The sequence below is a fragment of the Myotis myotis genome, unplaced genomic scaffold, assembly GCF_014108235.1.
Source record: "Myotis myotis isolate mMyoMyo1 unplaced genomic scaffold, mMyoMyo1.p scaffold_m19_p_19, whole genome shotgun sequence".
Lineage (NCBI taxonomy): Eukaryota > Metazoa > Chordata > Mammalia > Chiroptera > Vespertilionidae > Myotis > Myotis myotis.
Window position 1 is genome coordinate 37,600,361 of NW_023416323.1, and position 27,848 is coordinate 37,628,208.

The window sequence follows — 27,848 nt, forward strand, 5'->3', positions numbered from 1 at the left end:
CTTGGAGTCCCGCTGAGCAAAAGACCCGTGGGACTTGGAACAGCCTGAGGCCAGAGCCGTTGTTCTCTGCAGCCGCATGCCCGGAGAAATGCCAGTGTCCTTCGGTCCTAACCCTTCATAACTGAGGGTGCTTCAGGGGGCTGGGAGGGGGCTGAGCAGACCCAAAGACACCTTGTTCCTTTGCCACCCGTCTCCTGGAAAAGGCCCAGCCAGCCGTGCTCGCCAACAGCTCACTGCATGCTACACACATGCCCCCAGAACTGAGATGCCCTTTCAGGGAGCCCCACCCAGCAGCACTGGAGTCTCTTCACGTTCATTCTGCTCTCGCATCCAAGCATGGGTGGTGCAAGCATTCTGGGGGTGTTCAATCCCGGGACCCCAACACCTGTGCATGAACAAGGCCCATCTTCCCCAGGTTCTCAGCTCTGACCCCCATTCTACGACCACCCACAATGCACCGGCTCTATCTCTTACCAGTGGCCCCTCCTCCCATTCTTTCACCCGACCTGGGGCCGCACATGCACCTTTCGGATCCTTTGTCCAATCTTGCACCCCCCAGCTCTGCTTCTCCATTCCTGACCTCCCCCGCATACCTGTATCCCTAACCATCCATCCTCCCTCCCCAACCAGATCTAAAGCTGCACACCCTGGCACCAGACTCCCTAAATCTCTCCCTTCCCTGGAAGCTCTTCCTTGATACGCCGCCCCCCACCCCCCGACAATATGCCGCCTCGAGTGTTATTTGCTAGTGCTTCCCTGTGGGGTGAGGACGGAGAGGGCAGTGAGGCCTACATGACCTTTTGTCAAAAACCTCAGGGCACAAAGGAAGGTCTACGCTGTTTTTCAAACCGGGGTCACCCCCATTAGTGGGTCCCACACTCATGAGTGGATGGCAACCGACATCCCAAGGAGAAGGAGTATTAGAGCAGCACAGATTGGCGTGTGTCACCCGAGTGAGGATAAGTGTGTCTGTTCCAAGGCTCGACATAAAATCTATCCCTCACTGTGGGCTGCAGCCCTGAACAGTTTGAAAGTCCCTGGTCTCCCAGCGAAGCAGGCAAAACACCGAAGACGCATTATTATTGAAAGCGCAGGGGGCGAAAGGTGGCTAGAGAAATTTGCATGAGTATGGAGGTTCCAGGAGCCCTGCGTCCCTCAGTGCATGTGGGGCGCCCCTTCTCCTGACCTTGCAGAAGGCAGGCACGGAAACGTCTGTACAAACAGCCAACACTCTGACTCAAACTTGTCTATCAATCAAAGACTGAAATCTTAATTTGCTGCCATCAAAATCAGAAGAACTTAAAAGGACGATGGGTCCGCCAGAGAACTTTTCACCCAGCTTCAAAGGCTCCTTCGCCAGCCCATAAAACCAAGCCCGGAGGACAGGTCCGAGGGAAGTGGGGTCCGACCAAAGTTTGGAAACCTGCAGCCTCTTCAGTCAGATCCTGGGGCGGGACGGAGCGCGGGCCTCGTCCCGGGGAGAGGTGGGTATCCCAGGCAGATGCGCCCTCGGCCTCAGGCAGGCGTGGCCACGCTTGGCGTTACTGGCAGTAGAAGGTGAGCACGTTCTCCTGGTTCCCTCGGATCAGGATGACGGGCGGGCGGAGGTCCTGGGACAGCGTCTCCAGCCAGGCCATGTACAGCGAGCTCGGGCACTTCCCCTTCCTCCCGATGGGCAAGGTGCTGGGGGGCCGGGGAAAGGCAGACGAGGAATGACCCAGGGGCCTTCCGCACGCGGCCCAGCTCGCGGTTGGCTTTCTGAACGGCAACTCTGTTTAGTGACCCCTTCCAAGCCCTTCTTCCCGGCCACCCCAAGAGTGACCTGTCACCCTCCCTAGAAGCAGGACTCTAAGTGTACTTCCGGCTGTGGAGCATTTCTGAACGAAGCCATCGCCTGTAAGGCACCATGATCTGGTCCCCACCAGCCTCCTGGGTCTTACCTGCTCCCACCCTCAGCCTTGCTCACAGCCCTAGAGCACAGCGGCTTTCTGATCACCCCTGGACAAAATGGCAAGCTTGTTCCTGCCCCAGGGCCTTTGCACCTGCTGCTCTCTCCACCTGGCAGGCAGCGCCACCGGCTCTTTATCTGGTTGACTCTTTTGCATCATTTAGATCCTGGCTCAAGTGCACCTGCTTCCCTGGTCACCCCTCTCCCCCGACCCTCTACAGAGCAGGTCTCCCATCTCTCTCACATCACCCTGTGCCATTGTCTCCACAGCACTTCACACTCTCAAAACCCTCTTTTCATTCATTCATTGTCTGTCTCCCCGCACGAGAATGGATGTTCACTCACGAGCGGGCGGGTCTGTCCTGTTCACTCCCCTTTCTCCTGCGCCCAGAACATGGTCCGATCCGTTGGGATGTTAAGTGTGTGATCCCACCCCTCAGGCCACTCCAATCCGGCAGCCTTGCCTCTCTAGCCACACACCTGACTGCGGCCACAACCTAACACCTTCACACGCATGTCCTTGTCCTGCCCTATAGGTGAGGCCCTGGGAGCAGGTCTCCGCCCTCGCCCTGGGAGGGCCCCTGGTCCCAACTGCAAAGCTGCGCAAATAACTCGCTGCTCAGGGAGGCTGGTCCACCATATTCTCATGGCTGTTTCAGGCAGTGACTCTTTTACCGTCTTGGGATTCCAAAAAGGCACCGTGGTGCCACAGCTGCCCTGCCCTCGGTGCTGGGAGAAGCCGGCGTCTCACAGAGCCAGCTGGGTTACAGGAAGTGGGGGCCCCAGCACCGTACGTGGGACTGCACACCTGCAGGTTTTATTTCAGCTGAACCTCAAAACAACCCTGGGGAGAAGGCAGGGCCCGCAGCTGGGGACACGGGGCAGAAAGGATGGGGCCGCGTGCCGCTGGCGTCAGAGAAGCCTTCTGAGTCGTGGCGTTGTCACGCCATCAGCCATGTGGCTTTAACAGATGGCTCTCTGCCCTCGAGCGAGGACACACACAGCTCCCTCCTGGGGTGTCTGTGAGCCCCGAGGAAGACGGGCACACGGAGGGCCCCTCGCCAGCGGCTCATCCCATCAGCAGCTGTTCTCACACTTGTTATTACTGACCAAGCTGGTGAGTGGCGGAGCTGGGACTTGACCCAAAGTCCTGGGGCCACCCACCCCAGCTGCCTCTGCTCCCTGCAACCCCACTTCCACTGAGAAGGAGAATCCAGGCCCCTAAACAGCTGCCCCTTATTTAAAACTCCACCCTCAAAAGCTTCACTTGGGCCTGGCTGGCATGGCTCGGTGGCTGAGCGTTGACCTATGAACCAGGAGGTCCCGGTTCGACTCCCAGTCAGGGCACATACATGTGTGTGCAGGAGGCAGCCTACCAATGATTCTCTCTCATCATTAATGATTCTCTCTCACCATTGATGTTTCTCTCTCTCTCTCTCCCTTCCTCTCTGAAATCAATAAAAAAAAAATAAAGCTTCACTTGGGAAACTACCCTCTTTTAAAAAGCAAGGTCCCCAGGACTGGGGAAGGCAGGGAAAACAAGGACATTTAGTTAGAATGAGTTTGTGGCTGGTAACTCTCTGGGGAAAGGGAAGTGGGCATATTGAAACCGACCTTCCTGAGTTACATTATGCCAAAGGCTGAAATGCCCTCTGGGGACCAGCACATCATTTTCAGGCACTAAATTCAGAAACCTCCAAGGCCACGAGGGGACCGGTGGCTGCGTCTCAGGGCGGGGGACACCCCTCATTCCTGCGGGGGCCAGCACCAGTCGCTGACGCGCCAGTCCAGCTCGCAGGATATGTGCGTGTTAAGCTACTCATCTTTAGAAAAAAGGCCACTCTTGGGCAAGGGGCTTTTTGTTCAGAATTGCATCTCTTAGCCACAAAGAAAGGCAGCCTTGGATCTCAGCCACATGCAAAGCCGGTGACCCTGCCTCAGAACCGGTGTCACAGCTTCACCGCCCAACCCCCGCTTCACAGCTGTGAGGCCCCAGGCAAGTTGCTTAACTTCTCTGAGGCTCAATGTCCTCATCTCCAAAGAGTGTGTGTCTCTGTGCGCATTTCTGTGTATGTGTCTGTGTGTGCGTGTGTGTCTGTGTATGTGTGCATGTGTGTGTCTCTGTGTGTGTGTGTGTCTGTGTGTGTGTGGCGGGTGATTAAAATAGAGCCAGTTCGTAGGGTTTTGAAAATTAATCAGGCCCAATACCTTGAGTGTCTGACAGGCTCAATCAATGCATGCTGATTATTACTTTGATTATCACTACTGGGCTTTGAGGAGGGAGCCTTTATAGAGAAAAAGAAGGGTCTAGACCCCCAAGTTAGACCAGAAATAACTGGTCGAGCTGGTTATAGGCTGGTTCGGCTCAGGTTAAGCGGAACTGAAACACGGCCACAATCAGATAAACGACGGACTTGTAAGCAGCAAACAGCCAGATTCTGCCTCACCCCTCGCTGGAGCATGGCCCATGCATCTGAGGATGCTGGGAAATGGGATTCTGTCATTTTCCTGGGGCTTGGGGGAATTTGTTTCCTTGGAAGTTCTGGGGAATGCGGGTTTCTGGAAGGAATGGAGGAATTTGCCATTTTCCAGGCCCCTGAAGGTGGGGCGGCAGTCTGGGTTGGAGATTAGTGATGCAAAAAATGCAGCTACGTGCTGTCCCAGAGGAGCGGCCCCCAGCCAACAGCTGGAGCTGCCGCCGGGTGGGACGCTGTGTGCAGGCGGCTGCTCTGAGGCGACTGGACTCGGTGCTCTTTGTATGGCTAATCCCACAGAGGGCATGCTTTCCCCGTGGGGTCTGGGGGGTGAGGGGGGAGTAGGAGGGGAGCGGTGCCAACAGGTGGCAAATAAACCTGGAACCATAACAGGCCCGAGTGGAAGAGAATCTTGGAAGTCATTTCGTGTAACTCTTTTCTATAATCAGGGAAACTGAGGCTCAGAGAAGGGCCATGTCACACACCAGCCACCACACCCAAGGAGACGCTGGGGAGCCGTCCCAGCACAAGCCAGTCCCACCACCTTGCACTGTGCCCCAGGCTTCTCCCAGGCCAGTCCTGCCCCGGGGACATTCTCTGGAGACATACTGGCCAGAGGCTTGGAGATAAACCCAGCACTTTCCTCATTAAAGGAAGCATTTGCTTTGTACAAAAAAATCCATCTCCCTAAGAGCCCCAGGCAGTGTGGGGCGAGCCAGTTTCCCAGGCCTGCGAACTGCACCTTCGCACAACCCGTACTTCGAAGGGTCTCACGCTGGGTTTGACGCCCGCTGACACCATCCTGAGATTCCGAATGGGTTTTGAACAGAGGGCCCCCACATTGTCATTTTGCATCAGGCCCCTGATCCTGGTTTCAGGTAGGAAAAACAGGTTCCACAGGCTGCTGGCTGGCCTGCGGGATTCCCAGGGGGCTGCCCGGGGAAATGCAAGGAAGGCCGGTGTTCGCCTCTGAGCTGGGCCTCCCGGGGAAGGGGACTCTGGTGGCATCGCTGGCCACGTCTTCCTCCGAGAGAGTAAAGCCACCGTGAGACCCTCTCTGTGCCACCGTCTCCTCCCACTTACTCAGCTCTGGCCAGTACCCACCAGAGGTGCTGGGTTACTGGACGGGCAGCGGCAACGGAAGCCCGAGGGCTGACCGGCTCGGAGCCTGGGCAGTGGGCTGGGGCGGCCTCTGCTCCTGCTGCCCAGACTTGGCACCGACATCCATTGGGGGTGGCCGACGGCCAAAGAGGGCTGGGTGATTCCCAAATAAGCAGGAATCTATTTCCCTCCGGAATGACCTGGGTCCCCTTTGCCAAGACAAGCTCGGCAGGAAAAGGTGACAGGGAAGGGAAGAGCAGTGGTGAGGGGAGCAGGGAGGCCTGGGACGGTGGAGGCCTCGGGCTGGGCCAGCTGGCCCTGACCATCCCGCGCTGTGAGCTGCCCCAAAGTAAATGATCTCAGTCCAGAGGGCGGAAGGAGGAGACAAGAGGGGTGGATCGGTTAACAACTGCCGGGCAAAACCAACAGACGCCGGGCACGCCCTGTGTGTGTGTGGGAACATCTGCTAACTGCCAGGAGCTCTGTCCACGTTTACCTACAAGGGGGAGCCGCCAGGCGCCACCGTTGCCAGGAACCTCTGCTTATTCACACATGGTCTCTCCTGTCTCTGCCCCCGGCCAGCCCACAGGTGCGGGCACGTCTTCCTGTGGACGCTGTGGCCACCTCGCAGCTTTCAGAGCCACCCAGATCTCTGTCCCTGCATTTGGTGTATAAGGCGTTCAACTCCAGGAGCTGACATGCTGGCTTTTCCGCCAGGCACAGCCTCGGGGTTCAGACTCCCTGCCCCTGGACCTGGTTCTTTCTCCCTTTCCTCCTTCCTTCCTTATTTTTTAAAATATATTTTTATTGATTTCAGAGAGGAAGGGAGAGGGAGATAGAAACTCTGATGATGAGAGAGAATCATGGATCGGCTGCCTCCTGCACACCCCACACTGGGGATTGAGCCCTGGAACCGGGGCCTGTGCCCTGATTGCGAATGGAACCATGACCTCCTGGTTCATATAGGTCAACGCTCAACCACTGAGCCATGCTGGCCAGCTCCTGCCTTTTATTTTATTTTTTTTTACTAGCAATGGCCCAATAAACCCTTTTTTTAAAAAAAAAAAAAAGACCTTCAGCCTGTGAAGTTAAGACTTCTGTTTAAGGCACTCACTCAGGTGAGACTGTGGGCCCTTGCGTCTCACAGGGGAAGGCGGCTCAGGTCCCCAGCAGGGGCCACCCTCCCAAAGCCGCCACCCTGGGCCTCGGCGCCAGGCCCCCTCCGCTACTCACATGACCACGAGCGCGGCGTCTCGGGAGTAATCCAGCAGAATCTCATTCAGCCGCACCTGCCGCAGGGACTGGGCGAGGAGAAGCCACCGGTCATGACCCAGGTCCCCGGGAGCATCCCCATACAGCCAGGGGGCCTCTGCAACGTTTCAGACAGGATGCGTGCCTTGTCCCTCTCCTTATCTGTTCTCCTGCCTCGAGGAGGAAGCGGCCCTACTGTGCAAAGCCCTCCTGGGTTTCTCCTTGCCTGACCTTATGACCACGGCCAGAAGGACAGTGGCGGGGGAGGGGGAGTTATGGGGGGAACCAGCTCACGTGGTGCTGGGACAGCTGATAGTTCAGCATAGAGAGGACTGAGCAAGGCACGCTGACTCCCTGGGCTCCCCTGTCTCCATCTGTGAAATGAGTATGAGGCCCGCCCCGGGGGAGTCTGGGGGAGATGGAGTGACAGCCCACGCGTGTGCGGAAGGCTCCTGATACGGTGGAACCGAGCAGGGGTGGGACGATCCTCCATAAGAGGGTCGGCGAGAGCCTCGTTTGGACTCTCGGCTTTTCCCAAGGAGCTGAGAGCTGTGTGTGCCTCTGGGCAGGAATCCCCAAAGCTCGTGTGGGGCCGGGGTGTGGGGGAGACTCCCGCCCAGCCCAAGGCCTGTCTCCAAACCGTTCAGAAATGATTGGCACCCGAGTCTGGCAGGAGACGGACACCCATTTGAGAGAATGGAAAATCGAGGGAAGTGAATGAACCTAGGTCAGGGCCCCCGGACCTCACACTACCGACATTAGGGGAGGAGGAACTCTTGTGGGCACTGTCCTGTGGCCTGAAGGATGTTTAGCATCATCCCTGCCCTCCGCTCACCAAGTGACAGCAGCAATCCCACCCCCCGGGGTGACAAACTGTGATCCCCGAGCCCCTGACCTCAGAACAGCCACGGTGGCCACCACGCTCTTTCAGCCCTTAGGAAAGTCCTGAGGGTGCTGTCTGGGGAGGGGGTGGCCACGGCTTTGGCTGCATCTGGGGCGGGGCTACAGGCTAAGGGGAGGAGCCAGGCTGCTGGACAACTTCTCCCTTGGCCTCCCCACTTGTCTCAGAGTCCCCACGGGGCACAGAGTTCTGGGGAAGACAGAGAGACGGACTCCAGCCGTCCATCGCGATGACGAGGGGGAGTCAAAGTGGGCGGGAGGACCAGGATCTCACGCCCAGGATGGCTGTGAGTTCCACAACCCACAACCGGGTGCCCTTCAGCGCAGCCCAGTGACTGTGGCTGGAGGATGCCTCCGAGGCTGGGTGTGAGGGGGAGGGGAGCAGGGCTGGGGGCCAGGGGAGGGCGTTAAGGAAGCTCAGGACGCATGGGCCCAGGGTCCTGACCCGCGAAAATGCCTGTCACCCCTCCCCCTAGCGAGGCCCTTCTCCCTCTGCACCTTGACTCTATTCTTGTTCATCTCCTCATCCGAGATCTTCCAGGGGCAGTCCCGCCTCATCTCGGCCACGGTGGCCTCGTCCTTGAAGCCGTCATTCAGGCGGAAGGGCGCAATCATGTCCTCAAAGCGCTTGGTGCTGGGACAGAGCGAGCAGGGACACCAGGTGAGACGGCCTGGTTTCCACGCACCGGAAAGAGCTTAAAGAGCACGTGACCCTGACCTGGGCCCTGGTGGGGCACCTGCAAGAGGCAACCAGTCGATGTGTTTCTCTCGCTTTGATGTTTCTCTCTGTCTTTCCCTCTCTTTCCCACTCTCTCTAAAAATCAGTGGGAAAATATCCTCGGGTGAGAAGTAACAACAACAACAACAAAAACACAAAAAACACTTGCTCTGAGAAAAGCATCAGCGTCGGCTTTTGCCGGCCTCCACCCAGACGGCCTCCGCCCAGGTGTGCGCCCAGGTGTGCTTCTGGCAAAGGCCAGAGCTCCGATATGCAACGGAAAGAATGCAAACGGGAAACTAAACACCTGCAAACCCCCTCCCTCCTCTTTCCTTCCATGAGCCCGTTCCAGTCTAGGCGGGAGGACAGCGCCCCTGCCCTTGGCTCACCAGAGAGAAAGGGGCGATGGCAGAGGGGTCACAGGGCACAAGCCGCCCTTCTGCCTGGACGCCCCCCACCCCCACCTCCGCCCCCACAGGACTCACTGCTCAGCCCGAGGCTTCTGGTTGATGTCAGGAAGGATGTGAACTTCCTGGAATCCCAGTCGGAACTTGCTCAGAAGAGAAATGATCCTGGAAGATGGAGATTTTTTTAAAAATATTTCTTTTTATTGATTTCAGAGAGGAAGGGAGAGGGAGAGAGAGAAACACCCATGATGAGAGAAAATCATTGTCTGTCTCCCTCCTGCACGCCCCGCAGCTGGGGATCCAGCCGGCAACCCGGGCATGTGCCCTGACCAGGGATCGAACCATGACCTCCCGGTTCAAAGGTCGACGCTCAACCACTGAGCCACGCCAGGGCAAGATGGAGATTTTTTTTTTTATAATATAGAAATATTTTTCAATGTATCTATTCATTCCCCAAATTTTTATTGCTGGCCCGCTGAGGACACAGCAGTGAGCAAAACAAAGCAAATCCTGTCCTCGTGGAGTTTACATTCTAACCTGGCCGGGGAGTAGGGGAGCAGATGATAAATGCATTCTGATAAGGCAGGTCAGCTGATGACGAGTGACATGGAAAAGTATTTGGCCAGTACCTGTGACCAGCTCTGGGCTGCACACCTCACTTTTTAATGTGTCTATACATCTGATCAAAGAGGTGACCAATAAAACCCAGGCAAAAAAACCAATGTCACCAGATTCTGGCTGGATGCCGGCACCTGCCACGCCCCCAGCCAGGCCCACCCTCTCTGCCTTAGGTAGGAGGTAAGCCTGGGTCCCTGAGCAGAGAGTCAGCCACAAAATCGAGGAGAACTGTCGCTTATTCCATAGCATTTGCTGCCCCATCTCCTGGCCACTGCTGTCACTCGTGGCCTGGCCGTGGTGGCTCAGGGGTTGAGAGTGGACCTATGAACCAGGAGGTCACAGTTTGATTCCCGGTCAGGGCACATGCCCAGGTTGTGGGCTCGATCCCCAGTGGGGCGAGTGCAGGAGGCAGCCGATCGATGGTTCTCTCTCATTGTTGATGTTACTATCTCGCTCTCCCTCTCCCTTCCTCTCTGAAGTCAATAAAAATAGGTTTAAAGTCACCTCTTGTCTCACCAGGGATGGCCACCCATGCCTGACGGGGACATGGCCCTGTGGATTCTAAGCTCTGCCTCATTTCCCAGGAGGAGGGGTCTTTTCCATCCTTCATTTCACACAGGTTTCTCCCTGAGCAGATGTGTGATTTTAAAATATAACATCCCTCCCTGTCATGGTCGGGACTGGGGCATCTGCATTTTATCAAGGGACCACCGCCTGCTCCCCACTTACGCCTTCCTCTCCTCGTCCATCCTGTTGATCTGGCCGCCCACGAACACCCGGATCCTGCATTTGCTCCATCTCTTCTTGCGGCCGAGGAGGTAGGGGATGAGGAGGGTGAGGCCTGGCAAGGAGGGTCCCGGGAATCAAGAGGAAAATGCTCTCAGGGTGGAGCTCTCTCTGGGTTCTCACCAATTCTCATCTCCAGACCTCAGTTTGCCCATCTGTATAATGGGCATGCCGGAGTAAACCAGAGTGGCACCCAGGGCTCTGTGGGCTCAGGTTTCTTTGGCCTGCACCATGCTTTCAAATAAGTGAGCTGGCGTGTAATAATTGGGGGATTTCACTTAAAATCAGGATCTCGGGCATTTCTTGAAGATTGAACATTTGACCAGCGAGTGGGGTCCCTCAGCCCTCCCTGTCATCTCTCCTCACAAGGCCAAGGACCGGCTGTCACTTGTGACTGCGTAACCTTGGACAAATTATGTCACCACCCTGGGCCTCACTTTCTTTATTTGTAAAGGGGGTTAATAATAGTTCCTACCAGGGGGCTGCGTTAGGTGAATCCATGTGAAGCACTTAGCATCGAGCGTAAGTGCTCAGTCAAGGTGGCTGTCACTCAGAGAACATATTAGAGCAGAAACATCAGAGGTTGGGCCGATAGAACTGAGTCATGGGTTTTAAGAAAAATGGGCGAGAGCGTATTTCTGTGGGAAGTCAATATTCCTGAGCCTTCCTGGGCGGCAGCCCCCCTTCCCCATGTATGTTGTGTGCTGCAACCCTGAGGCCCATCAAGTCTGAAGGTTCCGGTTCACGTTGACATGGTTCCTCCCTGTAAGTCCCCATTTGACAGCTGAAAAGCTGGGGACCAAGAGAGCAGCCCGCCTAAGCTCCCCCAAGCCCAGGGTGGGCCCAGGGGCCCCGGTTCCCCCTTGGCAGGCCTCTGAGGTCCCACCAGAGCCCATGTCAAGAGCGGCCAGGAAGGACAGGCCAAGAGACAGAGGGCCGAGGAGGGAAGACGGCCGGGGAGAGCACGTGTATGTGTGTGTGTGTGTGTGTGTGTGTGTGTGTGTGTGTGTGCAGGGGCGCTGACCTCCGTCGTCGAACAGCCAGTAGATGTCGATGGTCTTCTTGCCCTGCTCCGACTGGAAGATGGTGCTGGCCTGCTCCTCCCGCACCAGGGCCTCGGGGTCCACTGAGGAGCAGAGCGGAGGGGCGGTCACCCAGGGCAGCTCATTCACACGCCCGAGTCTGCCTGCGACAGCTGCCCTGGGCAGTGGACTGGCTGTTGCGGGGCTGTGCGCCCTGCTGAGGGCATGCCTGGGGAAAGGAGTGACCCAGAGCACCCCCAGAAGCCCCTCACAGATGCCCACAGGATGCCCCAGCTCCTGCACTGTGGGTGCCCCTGCCTCCCAGAGCGTGGCGGGAGCCGGGGGGGGGGGGCGGAGGGGAAGGGGGTGGAGGGAGGAGGGTAGGGAGAAACTGAAGGAGAACCCTGACCCTCCCCTGACAGTTGAGCATGGCCAGAGAGCCTTGAGGGAGTGGGACACAGGCCCCAGAGCCTGCTGGGTGGGTTCCCACGATGCCCAGATGCCCAGACACCGAATTCCCCGTCAGGTCTGCAGTCATCAATGCTGCCCCAGCCACCCCTCCCCCACAGTTACCCCACCCCAGAGATCCCAGGGGCCTCCTGCCCTTGACCAAGCTCCCCCGCGGCCCCCACTAGCTGCCACGAGCCCTGAGCGGGCTGGGGACAGACGTGTGCCAGAGACGGACGGCCGGGCCCTGCTGGCGCTGGCTTCCTTGCCATCCTCGGCCGGGTCAAACACGGGGTTAACTGCAAGAGAGGGACAGCAGCTGTGTTCCAGACCGGTCTCGCCCGGGGACCCCGGTTCTTTCTCCCCCTTTTGCAAGGAAACAAGTCTGACACCCCACCTTCCACGGATCTCGCTCCAGCCCCACCCGCTTGCTCCGTCCCTCAGGCAGGGCTCCCTTCCACCCGCAGTCCTGGTGGTGGGTGCCCCGGAACCAGGAGCACCTCCCCCCAGGGCCCCTGCTCAGGGAGGCTGCTGGGCCCCTCCGACACTGTCTGATGTGGGTCCCCTGCGTCTCCCAGCAGCTCCCTCCGCACCCCCAGCGCCTGGATCAGCGTCGTCAGGAGCCTGGCTGCCATTCGCAAAGACCCTCTGCGTTAATGCTCACTGACTGCCCCGTGCCCCGTGCCGGGCAGGCCTGGCCTCGGCGACAGGACCCCGGCCCTGCCTGCGAGAAACAGCGGCCACCCCTTCTGTCCCCCCAGCCCACAGCCCCCATTTGTTTTCATGCGTGTCGTTTATTTCGCATGAACTCGGCGTCCGCATATTCATACGTGACTTTACACGCTACACACATCCCTCTCTGCGCCCAGCGATGGTCTCGGAGACCAAGACGTCCCGTTTCCTGGCCCTGCTGTGTGTTTTCCTAGCGGGTGTTCCCCTGGGCGTTCCTCTCCCCTCTTTCCGGGCCCTTCTTAGCCAATCTGGTCTCTAAAGCACTGACCGGGCTCCGGCAGCTCTGAGGCCTGGGCTGCCCCCAGCGGGAAGCGTGACCTTGAATGGACCACATCCCCTCCCTGGACCTCAGTTTCTCCATTTGGGAACCTGATGAGCTCTAAGGGGCCATGAAAAGCTGACTTTCTAGGAGTCTGTGGCCTTCATTCCTTACTCATTTCCCCCTCTCGTCCCATGACCACTTAAAAAAAAAACTGGGTTCTAGAACTTTCTGGGATCCTGTTGCGGATTTTGACAGGGGTGCCGAGCAGCGGGGCGTGCACTCACTGTGCGCCTGCATCACCTCCGAGATGTTGAGCCCCTCGCGCATCCTCATGACGCACACTCCGTAGTTGAAATCAAAGGCGTCGCTGGAAAGAGAGGAGGTGGGGTCAGGCTCCTGCAGCCCCGGCCGCCAGCCCCCCAAAAACCGGAGGTCTGGAGCTGGCCTGCCTCCCACCATCCCCTTTCTCCTCCCTGGGCCTCAGTCTCCCCATCTGTGCAATGTGCAGGCTGCGTGGAGGGTCCCCAGGACCCTCTGGCTCTGCGGTTGGTGCACTGTGGACCCCAGGACCCTGCACTCAGGGGGAAACAGAGTCAGACCAGTCTTCGAGCCGGGCCCTGTCCTCCTGATACGTTTGAATAATCCCCACGACTCTGGCAACAGAGATGGGGGTGGGTGGGAATTATTACCTCATTTCACAGCCACAAAAGCCGAGTTTGGGGAGTAACTGCCCACGCTCACACACTGAAGAAGGGGTTGTCTATACGGATCACGTATCAGAGTACACTCACTGCAGGTGGACACAGGGCCCGAGGGCCCCCCATTAGGGCTGATCTAACAGGGTAAGCCCCACCCTCTCTGGACTCCTCTGATTGCACGTCTCTGGGACAGGGACCTTTCAGGGGTTGGACTTCCGCGTGGGGTGCGGAAGCTGGGGGAGCGGAGAGCAGGTGTCCCCACTTCCTGCTGTAACATTCCCGCGAGATAAATGAGGAAGGGTGTGGAGTTAAGCCCCCGTCCACTCCCCATGCTGTCGCCCCCACAGAGGGCTGGTTTCACCGCCTGCTCCTAGGTGCTGCCTCAGCTCCTCGCGCTGGCTACCTGCATCTGTCCTGCAGCCCACAGGCGGGCACAGGTTTTCACCTGAACACCCATAGCTTCAGCTTCTCTGTAAAACTGGAAGATCTGGCGACGCTGGCCCATGTTTCTTCCTGGCACAACTGACCAGAGCCAAGAGCCTGTCTCCAGTTCGCCACAGTCCCCACTGCTCCCTGGAGCCCCACACCTGGGCCTCTTTGCTCTCTGTGTTACCTGCTTAGCCCCTTTCTCAGCTTTGAATCAGTGACTCAGCGTCTTACGTCAACACTGCTCCCCCTCCACTTCCCAAGGCCAGAGACCCAAAGGGCCCAAGTGGACAGACCCCAAGCCCCGCCCCTGTGAGCCTCACTCACTGCAGGATGCCGATGTAGTCCTCCACCGTGGCCGGGTGAGCCGACTGCCAGTTCGCCTTGAACCCGACCACTAGGATGTTGGGTTTCATCCTCCCCAGCCCCACGGCCTGCAGCGGGGAGGGGCCAGGTGGGGAGTCAGGCCTCACACCCCCGGGGCCCTGGGCTGTGACTAGGGTGGGGCTCCCGGCCCGGCTGCTCTCTCCCCAACGTGGCAAAGGACCCAGGAAATACACCCCCTTGTCCAGGGTCCTGTCGGCCTGGACACACCATGAGAAAGGCAAAGACCCCCTGTGGCCTGTCCAGGCCTGGCTGGCGACTGAACTGTCCATTTGTCCTGGATTAATTACCCCAGCGCCTGTTTCTCTCTCAAATTATTTCTCAATAAGGGGCTTGAACATGGGTGTCAAGCTTGGCATATTCCTGGGCCATCTAGCCCATACATCTTTGATAGGTCTCTGTTTGTTTTTTTAATGTTTAAAATATTATTTAATATTTCGAGGTGGAATTCAGATAACAAAGTTAATCATTTTAAAGTGGTGGCGTAACCCCAAAAGGAGACCCTACATGTTCTTTTTCTTTTTTAATTTTGAGAAATCCTTAAAACTATGAAAAGGGATGCCCATATATTGAATCAGAATCAACACCTGTCATTCATCTATGGAGCCCATTTCACAGATGAGAAAACCCAGCAGTAAAATGCCCAGGGGAATGTTTGAACCTTGACCTGCCAGGTGGTTTCCTACCACTGAGGAGGTCTGCATATGAAAACTATACGCTTAACTTTTTTTTTTTCACTCTGCCGTTGGTAAATTATATCTTTAAAAGAACACTCAAGGCTAGAGGATCCCAAGGTGGCACAGCCCGCACGGGCTTCCCAGTCCGTTTCCCGGGGCCTGTGCATTCCACGGGGCTTATGTGGAGAGGCGAGGAAGGTGGGGCTCCTGCTGCAGCAACGGGGTCCTCAGCCAGCCCCCAGGATGCCCTGCCTTCCGGGTCACCCCAAGCCCACGCACCTGCATGAGAACTTGGACCCCGCTGCGCAGGTCCTCGGCGATGACGTCCGAGTAGAAGGCCTTGATCTTCCTCTTGTTCAGCCACTTGGTGTGCCCGTTGGCGATGGCCCGGAGTTCGGGCATCCTCTGTTTGCGGGGTCCCTGCGGGGGCGGGGGGGGGGGGCAGGTGACATCAGGGACTGCCTTTGCCCCTGGCCTGAAACTCAGCCCCTCTCCTGCCCTGGAGGCTGCCCGCTGGGCTGGACGTAGGGGAGGGAGAGGAGGAGGAGGGGGTGTCCTGTGCGTGGACATCTCGCCCCAGGCCCCTGAGGAGCACAGCCCCACCCCACCCCACCTCCAGGGGGCACTCACGATGAGCACGTGGCCGCAGATCATCAGGCTGAGATTCCGCGTGAAGGTGCCCACAAAGTCCACCAGGGCCGGGCGGAAGTTGGGGGGCCCCGTGAGCACCAGGCACTGAGGGCTGAGGAGGGGAAGGGGAAAGGGATGAGCCATCTGGACAGAGCCCATGGGGGTCTGGGTGCCAACGCCGGGGCCCGGATTTCCACCACCTCCTGGCCTCCCTGCTTAGAACCACTGCACACTGGACCTCATCTTCCCGTCCGGGACCCAAGGGTGGCTTTCGGGCCCTGACAGATTTCACGGTGGTCACCACACTGGGTCTCCTTTGTCCTTCCTGCTCCGGCCACCAAAAGCTCCACTTGGCAAACCACCCTTTTCACCACTCCCCCTGGTGCTGCTGCCCAGCCCAGCACGGTGGTGGGAGAATAAAGATGGGGGGCGGGGAGGAGGCCGGTCACATACCAACTCACCCTGTCATCACCTGGGTGGGTGGCTCAGCCTCTGAGTCTAGAGGCAGCCCAGGGTCATGGGTCATGGTCAAGGGCAGCTACCAGACTCAGTTAGACAAAATTGGCCACTCTGCTGTGTGACCCGGGGCCAGTTCCCTAACCACTCTGTGCCTCAGCGTGCTCGTCTGTGAATGGGGTTAGTAATTTCATACGCCTCAGAGGCTGTGGTGGGACGGTGTAGGGCACTGGCGCAGCGAAGCAACATAAAAAGAGCCGATCGTTAGCATGAGGATCTGGCGGGAAGGGGGTCGGGAAGGGGGATCTGGGGCAGGATGCGCCTCACTAAGGAGGGAACCGGCTTTGAAGAAGCTCTCAGCCAGGCTCTCGGGTCCTTGTGTGGACATTCCCCCACCTGTCGGCCTGATGGAGCCCTTCGCACTGCAAAGAGCATCTTCTCAGATACAGAGAGCTCACCCCTCGTGCTTGGTCCCCTTGGTTGGCAATGTCAACCCCGTCCCCTGACCCCCAGCAGGGCACCTCTGTTCCCTCCCTGGCGGGGGCTGTGCCCACCCCAGGTCTGCCCTCGTCAGCGGACAGGTCTCGGCCTGGAGCCTCCCAGGCAGGACCCGTGGCCCGGTCCCGGGCCCGACGCTGTGCTCACCGGTAGTTCTTGATGTGCTCTTCCACCTCGTTGAGGCCCACGGAGTAGCTCAGGGCCATGTTGTAGGAGCCGGCCTGCACGGAGGAGCCCCAGTTCACCTCTAGGGGGAGCGGGGGGAGCGTGAGTTCAGGGAGAAGGCAGACACAGGAGGGGTGGTGGTGGCATTCTTTAGGACCCAGCACCCAAGGGAGCAGGGCTGCCTGGCACCTGTTCTTAACCTTTGCACATACCATGCGGCTACCTGTTTAAAAGTTGTACATCAAGGTATTAAACTCTGCCGAATGGTCCCCTCCCTTGACAAACAGACCTGGGCAATGGCCTGAAGGCCACGTTCAGTTGTCGAATTCTGGGTTTCCCTGGAGTTCTGCACCCGCCCCCTGATGGCTGTCACCCCGGCATCCTTGCCTGCATGCACGCAGACACCCCTGCACATGGGCCATGCCGTGCCCCTGCCCTACCGTCAGCCAGCCCTGGCCACCCTCCGGCCTCGGTGTGTACACCAGGGCCCACTCTCAGGAAGGGCCTGGGCAGGCGGGGTCCTGGGTGCCCAGGGGAGGGCCTAGAGGTGAGGTGTGGGCTTTCAGTGGGCACATTCCCCTAGGCCCCTCCCACCACGGGGAGCCCGGAGCCCGACGCAGGGCCCTTAGCTGGGCTGAGGGGTCGGACGGCCTGCGTGGTGGCCTCGGGGGAGTGGGGGCCACGGGCCCTCGCAGCCCGACACGCGCACCTGGCTTCTTGTAGACGACGTAGAGCAGGAGGAAGAGGACCACGCCGATGGCGATGAGGGCCGCCCACCAGGTGAGAAGGAACATGATGAGCACGGAGATGACCGCCCCGAACAGCGCCGCCCACTTGCTGTAGTAGCGGAAGGAGGGCCGCCACCCTGAGGGGGACACAGGTCAGTGGGCACGCTCGGCGCTGCCGTGCGGGCCTGGGTGGCAATGGCAAAGGGCCCAGAGCCAGGGCCCCAGCCTGTGCCCACCCTCCACCCCTGCCTCCTGGGGCTGGGCCTGGAGGGTCTGGGAGGACCCCACGCCGGTGTTGGCTGGTGTTCTGCCACGTCAGAAGGCGACACCGAGGAGGAGGCAGCCAGCTCCGGCCACAGACGGCCACAAGACGTCAGCGTCAGCAAGAGCACGGCTCCCACGGCTGGGGCCAAGCCGAGGTGAGGGTGGAGGGCAAGGATGTGCTCTGCCCGGCTCCCCACTGCAGCCCATCCAGGGCCACCGCGAGCGACAGCCGCCCCGGGCACCAGGCGGGGGCACCATGGCCCATGGTCTATGGAGAAGGCTGCCCGGCGACCAGCGCATCGGCAATGGGGGGCCAATGAGCAAAAGTCTTCCTGGAGACTCTTTACTGCCATCGGCCAGAAAACGCTCGTAATAAGCATTCACATCTCTGACACCCGCGAGGGGCGCGCCTGGAGGTGTGCGCTGTGCAACCTGCAGCAACCCCGTCTGTGGCCCGGGCCAACTCTCGTCTTTTTCTGGGGATCAGACCACGGACTCCGGTAAGACTGGCTGAGGAAGGTCCTAGGAAAACCTCTGCGCGCCGTCGGCGGTACATTTACCCACGACGGTGTACGCCATAGGGCTTGACAGAGGTTGGCTGCTACTAGTACTTAAATGGTGCTTTTCATTGCTTTGGATTTGAGAGGTGACCTTGGTCTGCCCACCTGCATCCATGCCTCCCATCACCCCCACCCCTGCTTCATCCCTGAGCCCCAAGTGCCGCCTCCGTGGAGGGTGAGGGGCTGCTCACCGGGCGAGTTGGTGATGGAGGCGTGGAAGCAGCTGAAGTTGATGAGGGCGTAGGAGCACAGGAAGAAGTTGGAGATGATGGGGGCGATGGTGTTGAGCTCGGCTGCAGGGACCCAGGGAGAGAGAGGACGGCCTGTTGGGCAACTCTGCCAAGCAGCCACCTGGCACCACCCTCAAAGCGGGGGGCAGCCCGGACCGGCCTCTGAGGCTCAGCGAGTCTCCCCCTTCTCATCTGTGGAATGGGCCCAGCATTTGGTGGAGCTCAAAGGGCCAATGTTTTGTAAACTGTTGAGTGCCAGCTTTTCAGGACATGGAGAGCCACGTGAGAGTAGACCCCATCCCGAGACGGGGTGACCGAGGACAGGGGCTGTCACTGCTTTGTGTGACCACAAATTACGGTAAGAAGTACATTTCGCAACGTGACCCAAGACACACGTCATCTTTGATCTGAAGCCCTGAGACCGTATCACAGTCCCCCTACAGCGGAAGCCGCTCAAGGACCGCCCCCTGCATCCCCGGGCACACTGCATGCGAATCCTTGTCTCGGGGCCTGCTTCTGGGGATCCCCAAACAAGACAAGCACCCTGTCTGCACGTGACCCCACAGAATGGCCACAGGAACCCCGCCCCAGAGCGTCTGAGTTCATGTCCTCAGTCTGAGGTCCTCTCAGACCCCCAGATAAAAGGACATCAAATGCAAATTAGGGTGGGCTGCCCCCTCAGGGCACAGCCAATGCACCCCTGTTTCTTACACCGACACCTGCCAGGCCGGCTGGGCGCTGGGCACACGGGTGAGCAGCAGGGAAAGCAGCCCTGCCCCGCGGCCCCCGGACCCCGGCAGCCGCTCACCGATGATGATGAAGGCCACGGCGATGGCGTAGGCCAGCAGGTAGCCGCGGATCGGCTCCTTGTTCTTGCCGTAGCCCTTGCCGAAGAAGCCGATCAGAGGGTACAGCTGGTCCTCGCACAGGCACTGCGGGCACAGGACACGCACTCAGCCTGTGGCCGGGACCCCAACTTCCTTCCTCTCCCGCCTCTCCCCTGCAGCCGCCTGGACCCGGTCTTGCTTGCTCCCTCCGGACCTGGCTTCTGGGTACTGACCACCCCCTTTCCGCAGCCTCACCTGGAAGACTTTGGCGGCCGAGACGAGGCAGGCCAGGGCAGAGGAGAGGGTGGCCCCGAAGATGCCGGCTGTGATCAGGGGTGCGAAGCCGGATACCATGCTCATAGTCTGCAGGGATACGGGGTTCAGAGCAGGCATGGTGGCGGGACAGGCCCGGAGCCCCCACCTGGGGCACCCCAGTCGCCTCTTCTCACAAGGGCTGGGTCCTGACACCTCCATCTGAGTCCACAACCATCCGCCGGGATCCCAGTGTCCACCCAGACAGGGACTGAGCCCAAACCTCTTCCCCCCATCCCCCCCAACCATGTCTGTCCTCGGCACCCCTGTGTCCCGTGGGGCCTGGGTACCTGGTAGTAGTTGATGAGGCCGTAGTGGCAGTTGTGCTGCTGGGCGCACTCGGTGAAGTTCCAGCCGTAGCCGCAGGCCAGCCCCTCGCAGGTGCCCAGGCCCGGGGTCACCGTGTCATTCAGGTTCCCAGAGGCGTCACGAACCACGCAGGAGCCTGAGGAGGAGGGAGGGCCTGGGGAGGTCTGCTCCCTTCCCCTGCTCTCCACTGTCCCGCCCCCCAAATGCCGGCCACTTCTGCAGGGAGGGAGATGCTGCTGATGTGACATGACGATGTCGTAATAATAATAATGATAATGATGATAGTAAAGACACTGATACCAGCTAACACACAGGAGCACCCACTGTGTGCCAGGCACAGGCCTGGGAAGCAGGTGTTACCAGGACTGTCATTGTCTCGCTGCAGAGGCACAGCACGCTCAGGTGACCTCTCTAAGGCCCCCATGTCCTCCTTAGAGCGGAGGCTGGACCTCGGACCTGCCTGGCGTGACCTGGCCCGCGTCCCTCGGTCATCGGCGAGTGGCTTCCCTCACAGGAGCAGGAGCCCCCGTGGGGATCTCGGGGAGAGGCAGGTGACCGCAGCTCGGGCTGGGTCCGAGCCCGGCTCCACCGCTTCCTGTCTTTGCTGCGGCCAGTCCCTCCTCGCTTGCTCTCCTCCACTTTGTCTCTATTGAAATCTTTCCCTCACGAGGACAGGAACGGTCACCTCACCGATAACATGATGTTATTCCTGTCGTCGGAACGTGGTTTCCACACCCTGGGACCTGTAACCTCGGACTTGAAGGAACTGAAGGGCCTGGCCTCCCCCTGCCCCCATGGAGATGTTCTGGTCTCCACCAGGTGCCCTCAAAACAAGGTCCACTCCAGGCCGCCGTGGCTCAGTGGTTGAGGGTTGACTTATGGACCAGGAGGTCATGGTTCGATTCCCGGTCAGGGCACATGCCCAGGTTGTGGGCTGGATCCCCAGTGTCGGGCGTGTAGGAGGCAGCTGATCCATGATTCTCTCTCATCATTGATGTTTCTATCTCTTTCTCCCTCTCCCTTCCTCTCTGAAATCAATAAAAATAAAAATAAAAATAAGGTCTAAGCCTCTACTTCCGGAGGTTGCAAAGTCCTCCCAGCCCAGCTCTCCCTGTTAGAGATCTGAACCCCATGCTGGGACCCCCTCCTCCCCTCGACCCCAGCGCTCTGGGCGCTACTTACCGATGGTGGCCGAGATGGCCAGGTAGGAGACGGTGGTCCAGAAGATGGCCATGAGTGTCCCCTTGGGGATGGCGATGGCAGGGTCCTGGGCGGGAGGCAGAGCCGGCATCAGCGATTCCAGCCCCTGCCCCTTGTCTGAGGCTCAGGGCGGGGCCCAGAGGAAAAGGGACTTTGCAATTGGGGGCTTCCAGGAGGACAGGCCACAACCAAGGTAATAGGGCTGAGACCTCATCCAGGGCCCCGGGAGCCCCAAGCGGGCAGAGAAACTCCAACCAGCTCCATGCCGGTCCATTTTATGTTCGGCTGTAGCCACAGGCACCGGCAGGAAGCAGGTACATCCGTTCACGCCTCTCATTTGCTACGTTTCACCACTATTCGCTCGACAAACCTGTACTGAGCCCCTTGTATGTGCCTGACCGTTAGCCGGACAGAGACGCAGAGGTATGCCTCAGTCCTCCTGGGACAATGGAGCCCTGACATTACGCGGGGCCCCGATGCTGCCGGGGGGCAGGGACAGATGTAAGGATGGAGGTGCTATTTGAAAGAGGAACAGACTGGCCCTCGCTGGTTTGGCTCAGTGGATAGAACGTCGGCCTGCGGACTGAAGGGTCCTGGGTTCGATTGTGGTCAAGGTCACATACCTCAGTTACCGGCTCGATCTCCGGCCCTGGTCAGTGTGCGTGCAGGAGGCAACCAATCGATGCGTCTCTCTCATCATTGATGTTTCTATCTCTCCCTCTCCCTTCCTCTCAGAAATCAATAAAAATATTTTTTTAAAAAAATGGAAGAGGAACAGACTGCGAGGTAAAGAAACAAGGGTAGGGAGTCCCAGAGAGCAGAGGCAAAGGCGAGGGGGGGGAGAGTGGGGACAGGGCAACACAGCAAAGCAGCAGATCCTGGGCTGGGGCGGGGTCATGGCTGTGGCGACATTGACCTTGAACACCGGGCTGAGGAGCCTGCCTGCATCAGGACAGCGGAGGGCCCTGGGAGGATGTCCAGCAAAGAGCTGCGGGATCCGGCCTGCATTTCGGAAGGTCAGCGGGTCCGTCTTCCCCTTAGGCTGGCTCCCAGGAGCGAGGGAGGACACTAGCCCATTTTGGGGGTGGCCCTCAAGGCCTAGGGTGCCACTGATGCCAACCGACAGCCTGAGAACTGAGCGGAGTGAGTGGCATTGGCTTGGACTGAGTTGTGTTGGACTGGACTGGAGTTTAGAAGTTCGGCCCCTGGTGCCAAGCTCATTGCCCAGGGGGAGGCCCTGGGAGGCAGGGCCAGGAAGAGGGAGGCGGGCGGGCTGCTCACCTTGAGGTCCCCGGAGATGTTGGCCCCCGCCAGGATGCCTGTGGCCGAGGGGAAGAAGATGGAGAACATCCCGAAGAAGCTGCCGTCCGGGCCCCGCCAGTCGGGCACCAAGTTCTGGACAAAAATGTCCCCTAGAAAGCCAGGGCCTGAGTCAGGGCTCTGCCCCGTCACGGGACCCAGCCGGGAAGGGAGGGCATTCCGATGGCAGCTCCTGGCCATGGAGTCAGGGACCCCCTCCTCCCGGTGCCCACAGAATAGGCCAGACGGGTGGGCAGCCTGTCCCTGTCCCCATGGGCAGGGGCCCCAATCTGCACGTACCCCGGTAGCTGAAGAAGCCCCTGGAGGCCTTGTCCTCAGACGGGGGGATCAGCGTCCCCACCAAGTAGTTGGCAAAAGAGACCATGATGACCATGAAGAAGAGCACCTGGGCCTGGGGGCAAAGGACCAAGAGGTCAGATGGCCTGGCCCCCCGTCTTGAGGGCACCCCAGCAGGGAAGAGCCTGCTCAAGGTCTCTCTCTCTCTGTCTCTGTCTCTCTCTCATTCATTCACACATTCATTCATTCATCATCACGCTGCAGGCTCTCTTCAGGACTTGATGATCTCGCAGGGCTCTTGTCTTGCTGAGAGAGAGGGAACGTGAATCTAGAGTGAGAGCAGGGCTGTGACGGGGACTGGGACGGCTACTGGAGCAGGGAGGCCTGGAAAGGGGTCTTGGAGGGTCCTGAGAAGAGGGTGATGGGGCGAAGCTTGGTGCACTCAAGGGGCGGCGAGGAGGCCAGTGTAGCTGGAGGTCAGAGCGAGGGGGAAAGAGGAGAGAAGGTGGGGGCCAGGTCTGGCCAGGTCTGCCGGCTGTCGCCCAACATCTGTCCTCCCCCCATTTCCCAGTGCTAACCCTCTGACTGCTGGCTGGAGAGGGGTTTAAATGAAGACCACGTTCCCCCAGCACCCCTGCTGCTAGGGGTGGCCATGAGTCCGAGTTCTGGCCAGTGGGATATGAGGGGAAGGGATATTTCCCTTCCTGCTGCCTGGACTGTGGACGTGGTGGTGGTGGCCCTCATGGACCCTGGATGAAGGTCACACCCCAGGGGTGGAGAGGCCCCAGGAGGGAAGGAGTCTGGGTACCTGAGCCCCAGGAACCAGGGACACCTGGGCTGTTAGAAGAGAGAGAAATGAATGCCTCTTGCTTAAGGCCCCTTCCATAGGGTCTCTGTCACCGCGGCAGATCTTAAAGCCGTGCTAATACAGATAAGAAGAGGTAGGCCCGGGCGTGTGGCTCAGTGGTTGAGCGTCGACCTAGGAGCCAGGAGGTCATGGTTCGATTCCCAGTCAAGGGCAGTGCCTGGGTTACAGTCTCGATCATGCAGGAGGCAGCCCATCAATGATTGTCTCGCATCATTGATGTTTCCATCTCTCCCTCTCCCTCTCCCTTCCTCTCTCTGAAATCAATAAAAACATATATCATTATTATTATTATTATTATTATTATTATTATTATTATTATGAAGAAGAAGAAGAAGAAGAAGAAGAAGAAGAAGAAGCAGAACCAGCAGCAGGACCGGTTCCCTGTTCCCATGACGCCCACGTGACACCCCCAGGCCCCCTCTCCCACATCCAGTCCTCACCTTGGACTCCCACTCCATGCCAGCCAGGGAGATGGCCAGCAGCACGGTGACGGTGACCACGCCGATGATCCGGATGTCGTTGACGGGGTCCACGATGGGCGAGCCGTACTCCTGGGGGAGGGGAGGGGACAGGCCGGCTGCGTGCTGCCCTTGAGCACCCCGCCCAGACCCCTCCACCTGCGTCACTCATTTGGGGTGACCTCTCCCAGGACAACACAGACCCAGACACCTTCCCTGCCAATGGACCCCCCAGAACAGCTGCTGAGGGCCTGGGCAAGTGGCCCTCCAGGCAGCACGCAGCCCCGAAGGGGACTTCTGGGGATGGCCTTTCTTTGATGGGCTGGTCACGGTCACCCACAGCCATCACCCTGGGGCCGTGGTCCCTGATGGGCCCATTGGGCCGAGGAAGGCCCAGCCCAGAGGGGGTGAAGGAGGCTGAGAGGCGGTGGGCGCCCTCTGCCCGGGGTCAGCCCTGGCCTCACCTGGATCAGGTCCCGCACGGTCTCAGCGAAGCCCACCGTGTGCATGGCCACACCCACGGCGTTGGCGAAAGCAAAAATGAGGCCGATGGAGCCCCCCAGCTCTGGGCCAAGGCTCCGGGAGATGAGGAAGTAGGTGCCACCTACGGGGACAGAGCCAGGAGCCATGAACCCTGTGGAGTGAGCTGGCTGGGGTGGCAGAAGCAGTGGCTGGGAGAGGGGACCACGGCGTAGGAAATACCCCAGGCCACCCCGTGGGTGTGCAGAGCTTGCCCCAAACCCTCCCCTGGAGCCCGAAGGAGCAGCCTCAGGTGCCCCAGTTGGGGTTCGGGGTGGGAAGTGGCTCAGAGACCATTCCCAGGGTGAAGACTGGGGGGTCTACAAGAGGAGGGGGGTGGGGAAAGGCAGTAGTGGGGTGGGGAAGGTAATAGTGGGGGCCCACCTGACTTGACCTTGCCGTTGGTGGAGATGGCCGAGATGGAGAGGCCCGTGATGGAGGTCACCGTGACCGACAGCAGGATGATGATCCAGGTCAGGACTGTGGGGAGGGGGGGCGGGCAGGGACGTGGTCACCCCAAAACTCAGTCGGAGCATTTCCCAGGTAAAAGAGCCACGTGAGAAACCAATCACTGCCCTTCTCTGAGCCTTTGCTCATCTGGAAAATGGGTCTCTGCCTACCTCCCTGGTCTATCAGGGAGCTACTGAGCCAACATGTAAAGGATCACTGGGTATGGGAGGGAAGGAACCCTCCTTGAATGATAAAAAACAAGGTGAGAGTTACCATTTGATGAGCACCTCTGGGTGCCCAGTCCTGTGCTGTTCACGTGCATCATAGAAACCCCACAACAGGTCTCTGAGGTAGAGACAGTTACTACCCTCTTTTACTGGTGAGGAAACCAAGGCTCAGAGATGTTAAGAAACTTGTCCAAGGTCACACAGCACAGAGCTAGCATCTGCACACTGTTCTGTGCAGAGTCTGACCTTCTAACCCAGATGCTCTGTAGTGGAAACTGGCTCCAAGAGGTTAAGAGACTTGCTGAGGGGGACAGCGCTCGGGCCTGCTGACTCCGTGTCCCAGGCTCCTCTGCCACACCACCCTGCCCTCTGCCCTGCAGGGGACCAGGATCTCTGCAGTCCACATTCAAGCACACCTTCCCCTCCCTGCCAAGGGCACTCACCAATGCCCGCCTGGGCCGTAATCCAGGGGAGCCGCAGGTAGAGGATCACACCCCAGATATTGAGCATGCAACGGATCTGGGAGGAGAGGGGGGTCAGAGGCCAGGTGGGGTAGGGGGGCAGAGACCCCAAAGCCAAATACACAAGTCCCTGTCCCCAGTCATGGCATGGCCTCAGGCACCTGGGCTAGGGGACATCTGGGTCCTTTCTTTGCTTCACCCACTTCAATGCCCTTCTGGTTTTGTGGGGCAGGGAGAAGGGGCTGCCCACCCACTTTCCTGCCCTCTCATTGGGGCCTGAGGATGGGCCGCAAGCATCACCCCCCCTCCCCTACTCCAAGCCCGGGATCCTGTGTCTGGCAGCGCCAGCCATGGCCCCAAGGACCAGCCGTTGGTTGGTGCAGGGTCTGGCGTTCAGGAGGAGATGAGCAAACGCTAGCTGCGCCAATGCCCCACATACAGGCAGAAATCAGGCCTCGAGTGGCTGTGACTTCAGCTTCCAAATTTAAAACAGAGCCAGAGGCCTTGGCTGAGGCTGAAATTCCCAGTGGAAAGTACGGCCCCAGCCAAGTCTTGGGCTGGGACAAGGGCATGTGGGAGAGGTCTAAGGCCCTCCATCCGCTCGGAGCTGCTGAACGGGCCGGGCCGAGCCAGGCCGCGTGGGGCTCTGCAGTCCATGACTCCACAGCCCGGGAGGGAGATCCAGAATCTCCATATGCGCCTCTCGGGGTGCTGACGGGTCCAACGGAGGAAAGGGGCACAGCCAGCGGGCAGCTTGGCAGAGTTAAGGTCAGCATAAAGCTTTCTCTTACACCTCATGCCACCCCCTCCGAATAGTCCCACAGTGTCTCCCAAAGCCAGGTCCACTTGATCCTTTGGTGTCTGGAGACTTCCTGGTGCCCTACACCACAGCAAACCTGCCCCCTTCCCATCACGGAAAATGAGAAAAACACATTTGTGGATTTGTGTGTTCGGTGCTGCCCTCTGGTGGCCTTTTGGGGGAAATGCCATTTCTTCTAATATCTCCCAGGCAGGCCTGGCTCCAAACACTTCACATCCATTAACTGGTTTAATGCTAATTGTTTCACAAATAAGGAAACTGCGACACAGGCTAAGTAACGTGTCCAAGGTCACAGGACAAGTCAGTAGCCAAAAAGAAATCTGCCCCAGGGCCAGGTCCGTCTCGGGAGTGTCCGGGGCTCGTCTGCCACACCACCCTGCCCTCTAGGGAGTAAATGGAGGTCAGGAAGCACAAAACCAGAGAAAATGTGAGGTCACTATGCAGATGGGGAAACCGAGGCACAGGATGGGCCCCGGACGCTAAGGCCTGAGGGTCAGAGCTGAGGCTGGGCGGAGCTCCAGCTCCCCCCCCCCCCCCATTCCCGGACATCCTGTTTACAGCCCACTCACCATCACCCCCTTGACCCAGCCAAAGCGCACGGGCTCCCCTGGACTCTTCTCGCCGCTGGTGCCCGCCTCATCCTCCACCAGCCCGTCGGTCATCTCATGGCTGGGCCGGCTGTCAAAGGCCAGGGCGTGCAGGGGGCTGCCTTCCTGCTGGGAGCCCAGAGACCACAGTGAGGCAGGCAGGCAGGGGTCACAGCATTGCAGCTCCCAGCCCTGCCTCCCAGGCAGCAAACCCAGCAAGGCTCTTCTCTGCTGCAGACCTTCCTTCTCTCCTCTCTCCATCTCTTTCAGGTGTGTGCAACCTCTATTTGCATGCTTCCACGGATGGGAAGCTCATTACCTCTCTAGGCAGCCCTCCTTTGCTTAATTGGGTTGCCAATGACTGAACAACACACATTACATGTACCCAGAGCTTCCCACTCCCGTGTCCACGGTTCGTTTGGGCCTCTCGACCCCTGAGGAAGACAGTTATCCTCATGGCGTAGGTGGCAGAGCCGAGGCTCAGAGAGGGTAGGTGACTGGGTCAGGTCACACAGCAGGGAAGCGGCCAGCCTTCTGAGCCGATGCTTACCTTAAGGAAGGAGTGCAGGTCGGCCAGTGTGGGCCGGACCTTGCGGGGCTGGCCGGGCAGGGCGCTGTTGGCATAGTGCTCGTAGGCCGGTACCACGTCAATAGTGTTGTAGCCAAAGGTTCGCATGTACAAGGTGCTGCCGTGGGTCAGGTGGCTGGGGTGGCTGCTGTCGTAGGCAGCCGGCGGTGGGGACTCATCGCTCCCCAACAGCGTGCTAATGGTAAAGCGCCCACTGCACAGCGTGGGGTCCCCCGGCGTCTCCGACCCCGGCAGCTCTGCCAT

General features: G+C 59.1%; 1 protein-coding gene across 2 annotated transcripts; it reads right to left on the minus strand.

The window, feature by feature from the left end:
* Positions 1-1,243: 1,243 nt before the first annotated feature.
* Positions 1,244-27,848, minus strand: SLC12A3 (solute carrier family 12 member 3). 2 transcript variants are annotated; one of them, XM_036346542.1, is made up of 26 exons: positions 27,567-27,848; positions 26,999-27,145; positions 25,592-25,667; positions 24,856-24,951; positions 24,417-24,556; positions 23,935-24,045; positions 22,630-22,741; positions 22,312-22,442; positions 21,013-21,097; positions 19,812-19,966; positions 19,465-19,572; positions 19,191-19,314; positions 18,344-18,445; positions 17,310-17,465; positions 16,583-16,682; positions 15,482-15,593; positions 15,131-15,271; positions 14,118-14,224; positions 12,951-13,033; positions 11,894-11,971; positions 11,228-11,329; positions 10,147-10,258; positions 8,878-8,964; positions 8,173-8,308; positions 6,757-6,824; positions 1,244-1,683 (listed from the first exon to the last, which is right to left on the minus strand). In XM_036346542.1, the coding sequence occupies exons 1-26, from the start codon at positions 27,846-27,848 to the stop codon at positions 1,542-1,544; spliced, it is 3,093 nt and encodes a 1,030-aa protein (XP_036202435.1). In that variant the 3' UTR covers positions 1,244-1,541. The 2 variants fall into 2 exon arrangements, with proteins under 2 accessions (XP_036202435.1, XP_036202436.1); XM_036346543.1 differs by having other exon boundaries at positions 1,542-1,683; positions 26,999-27,142.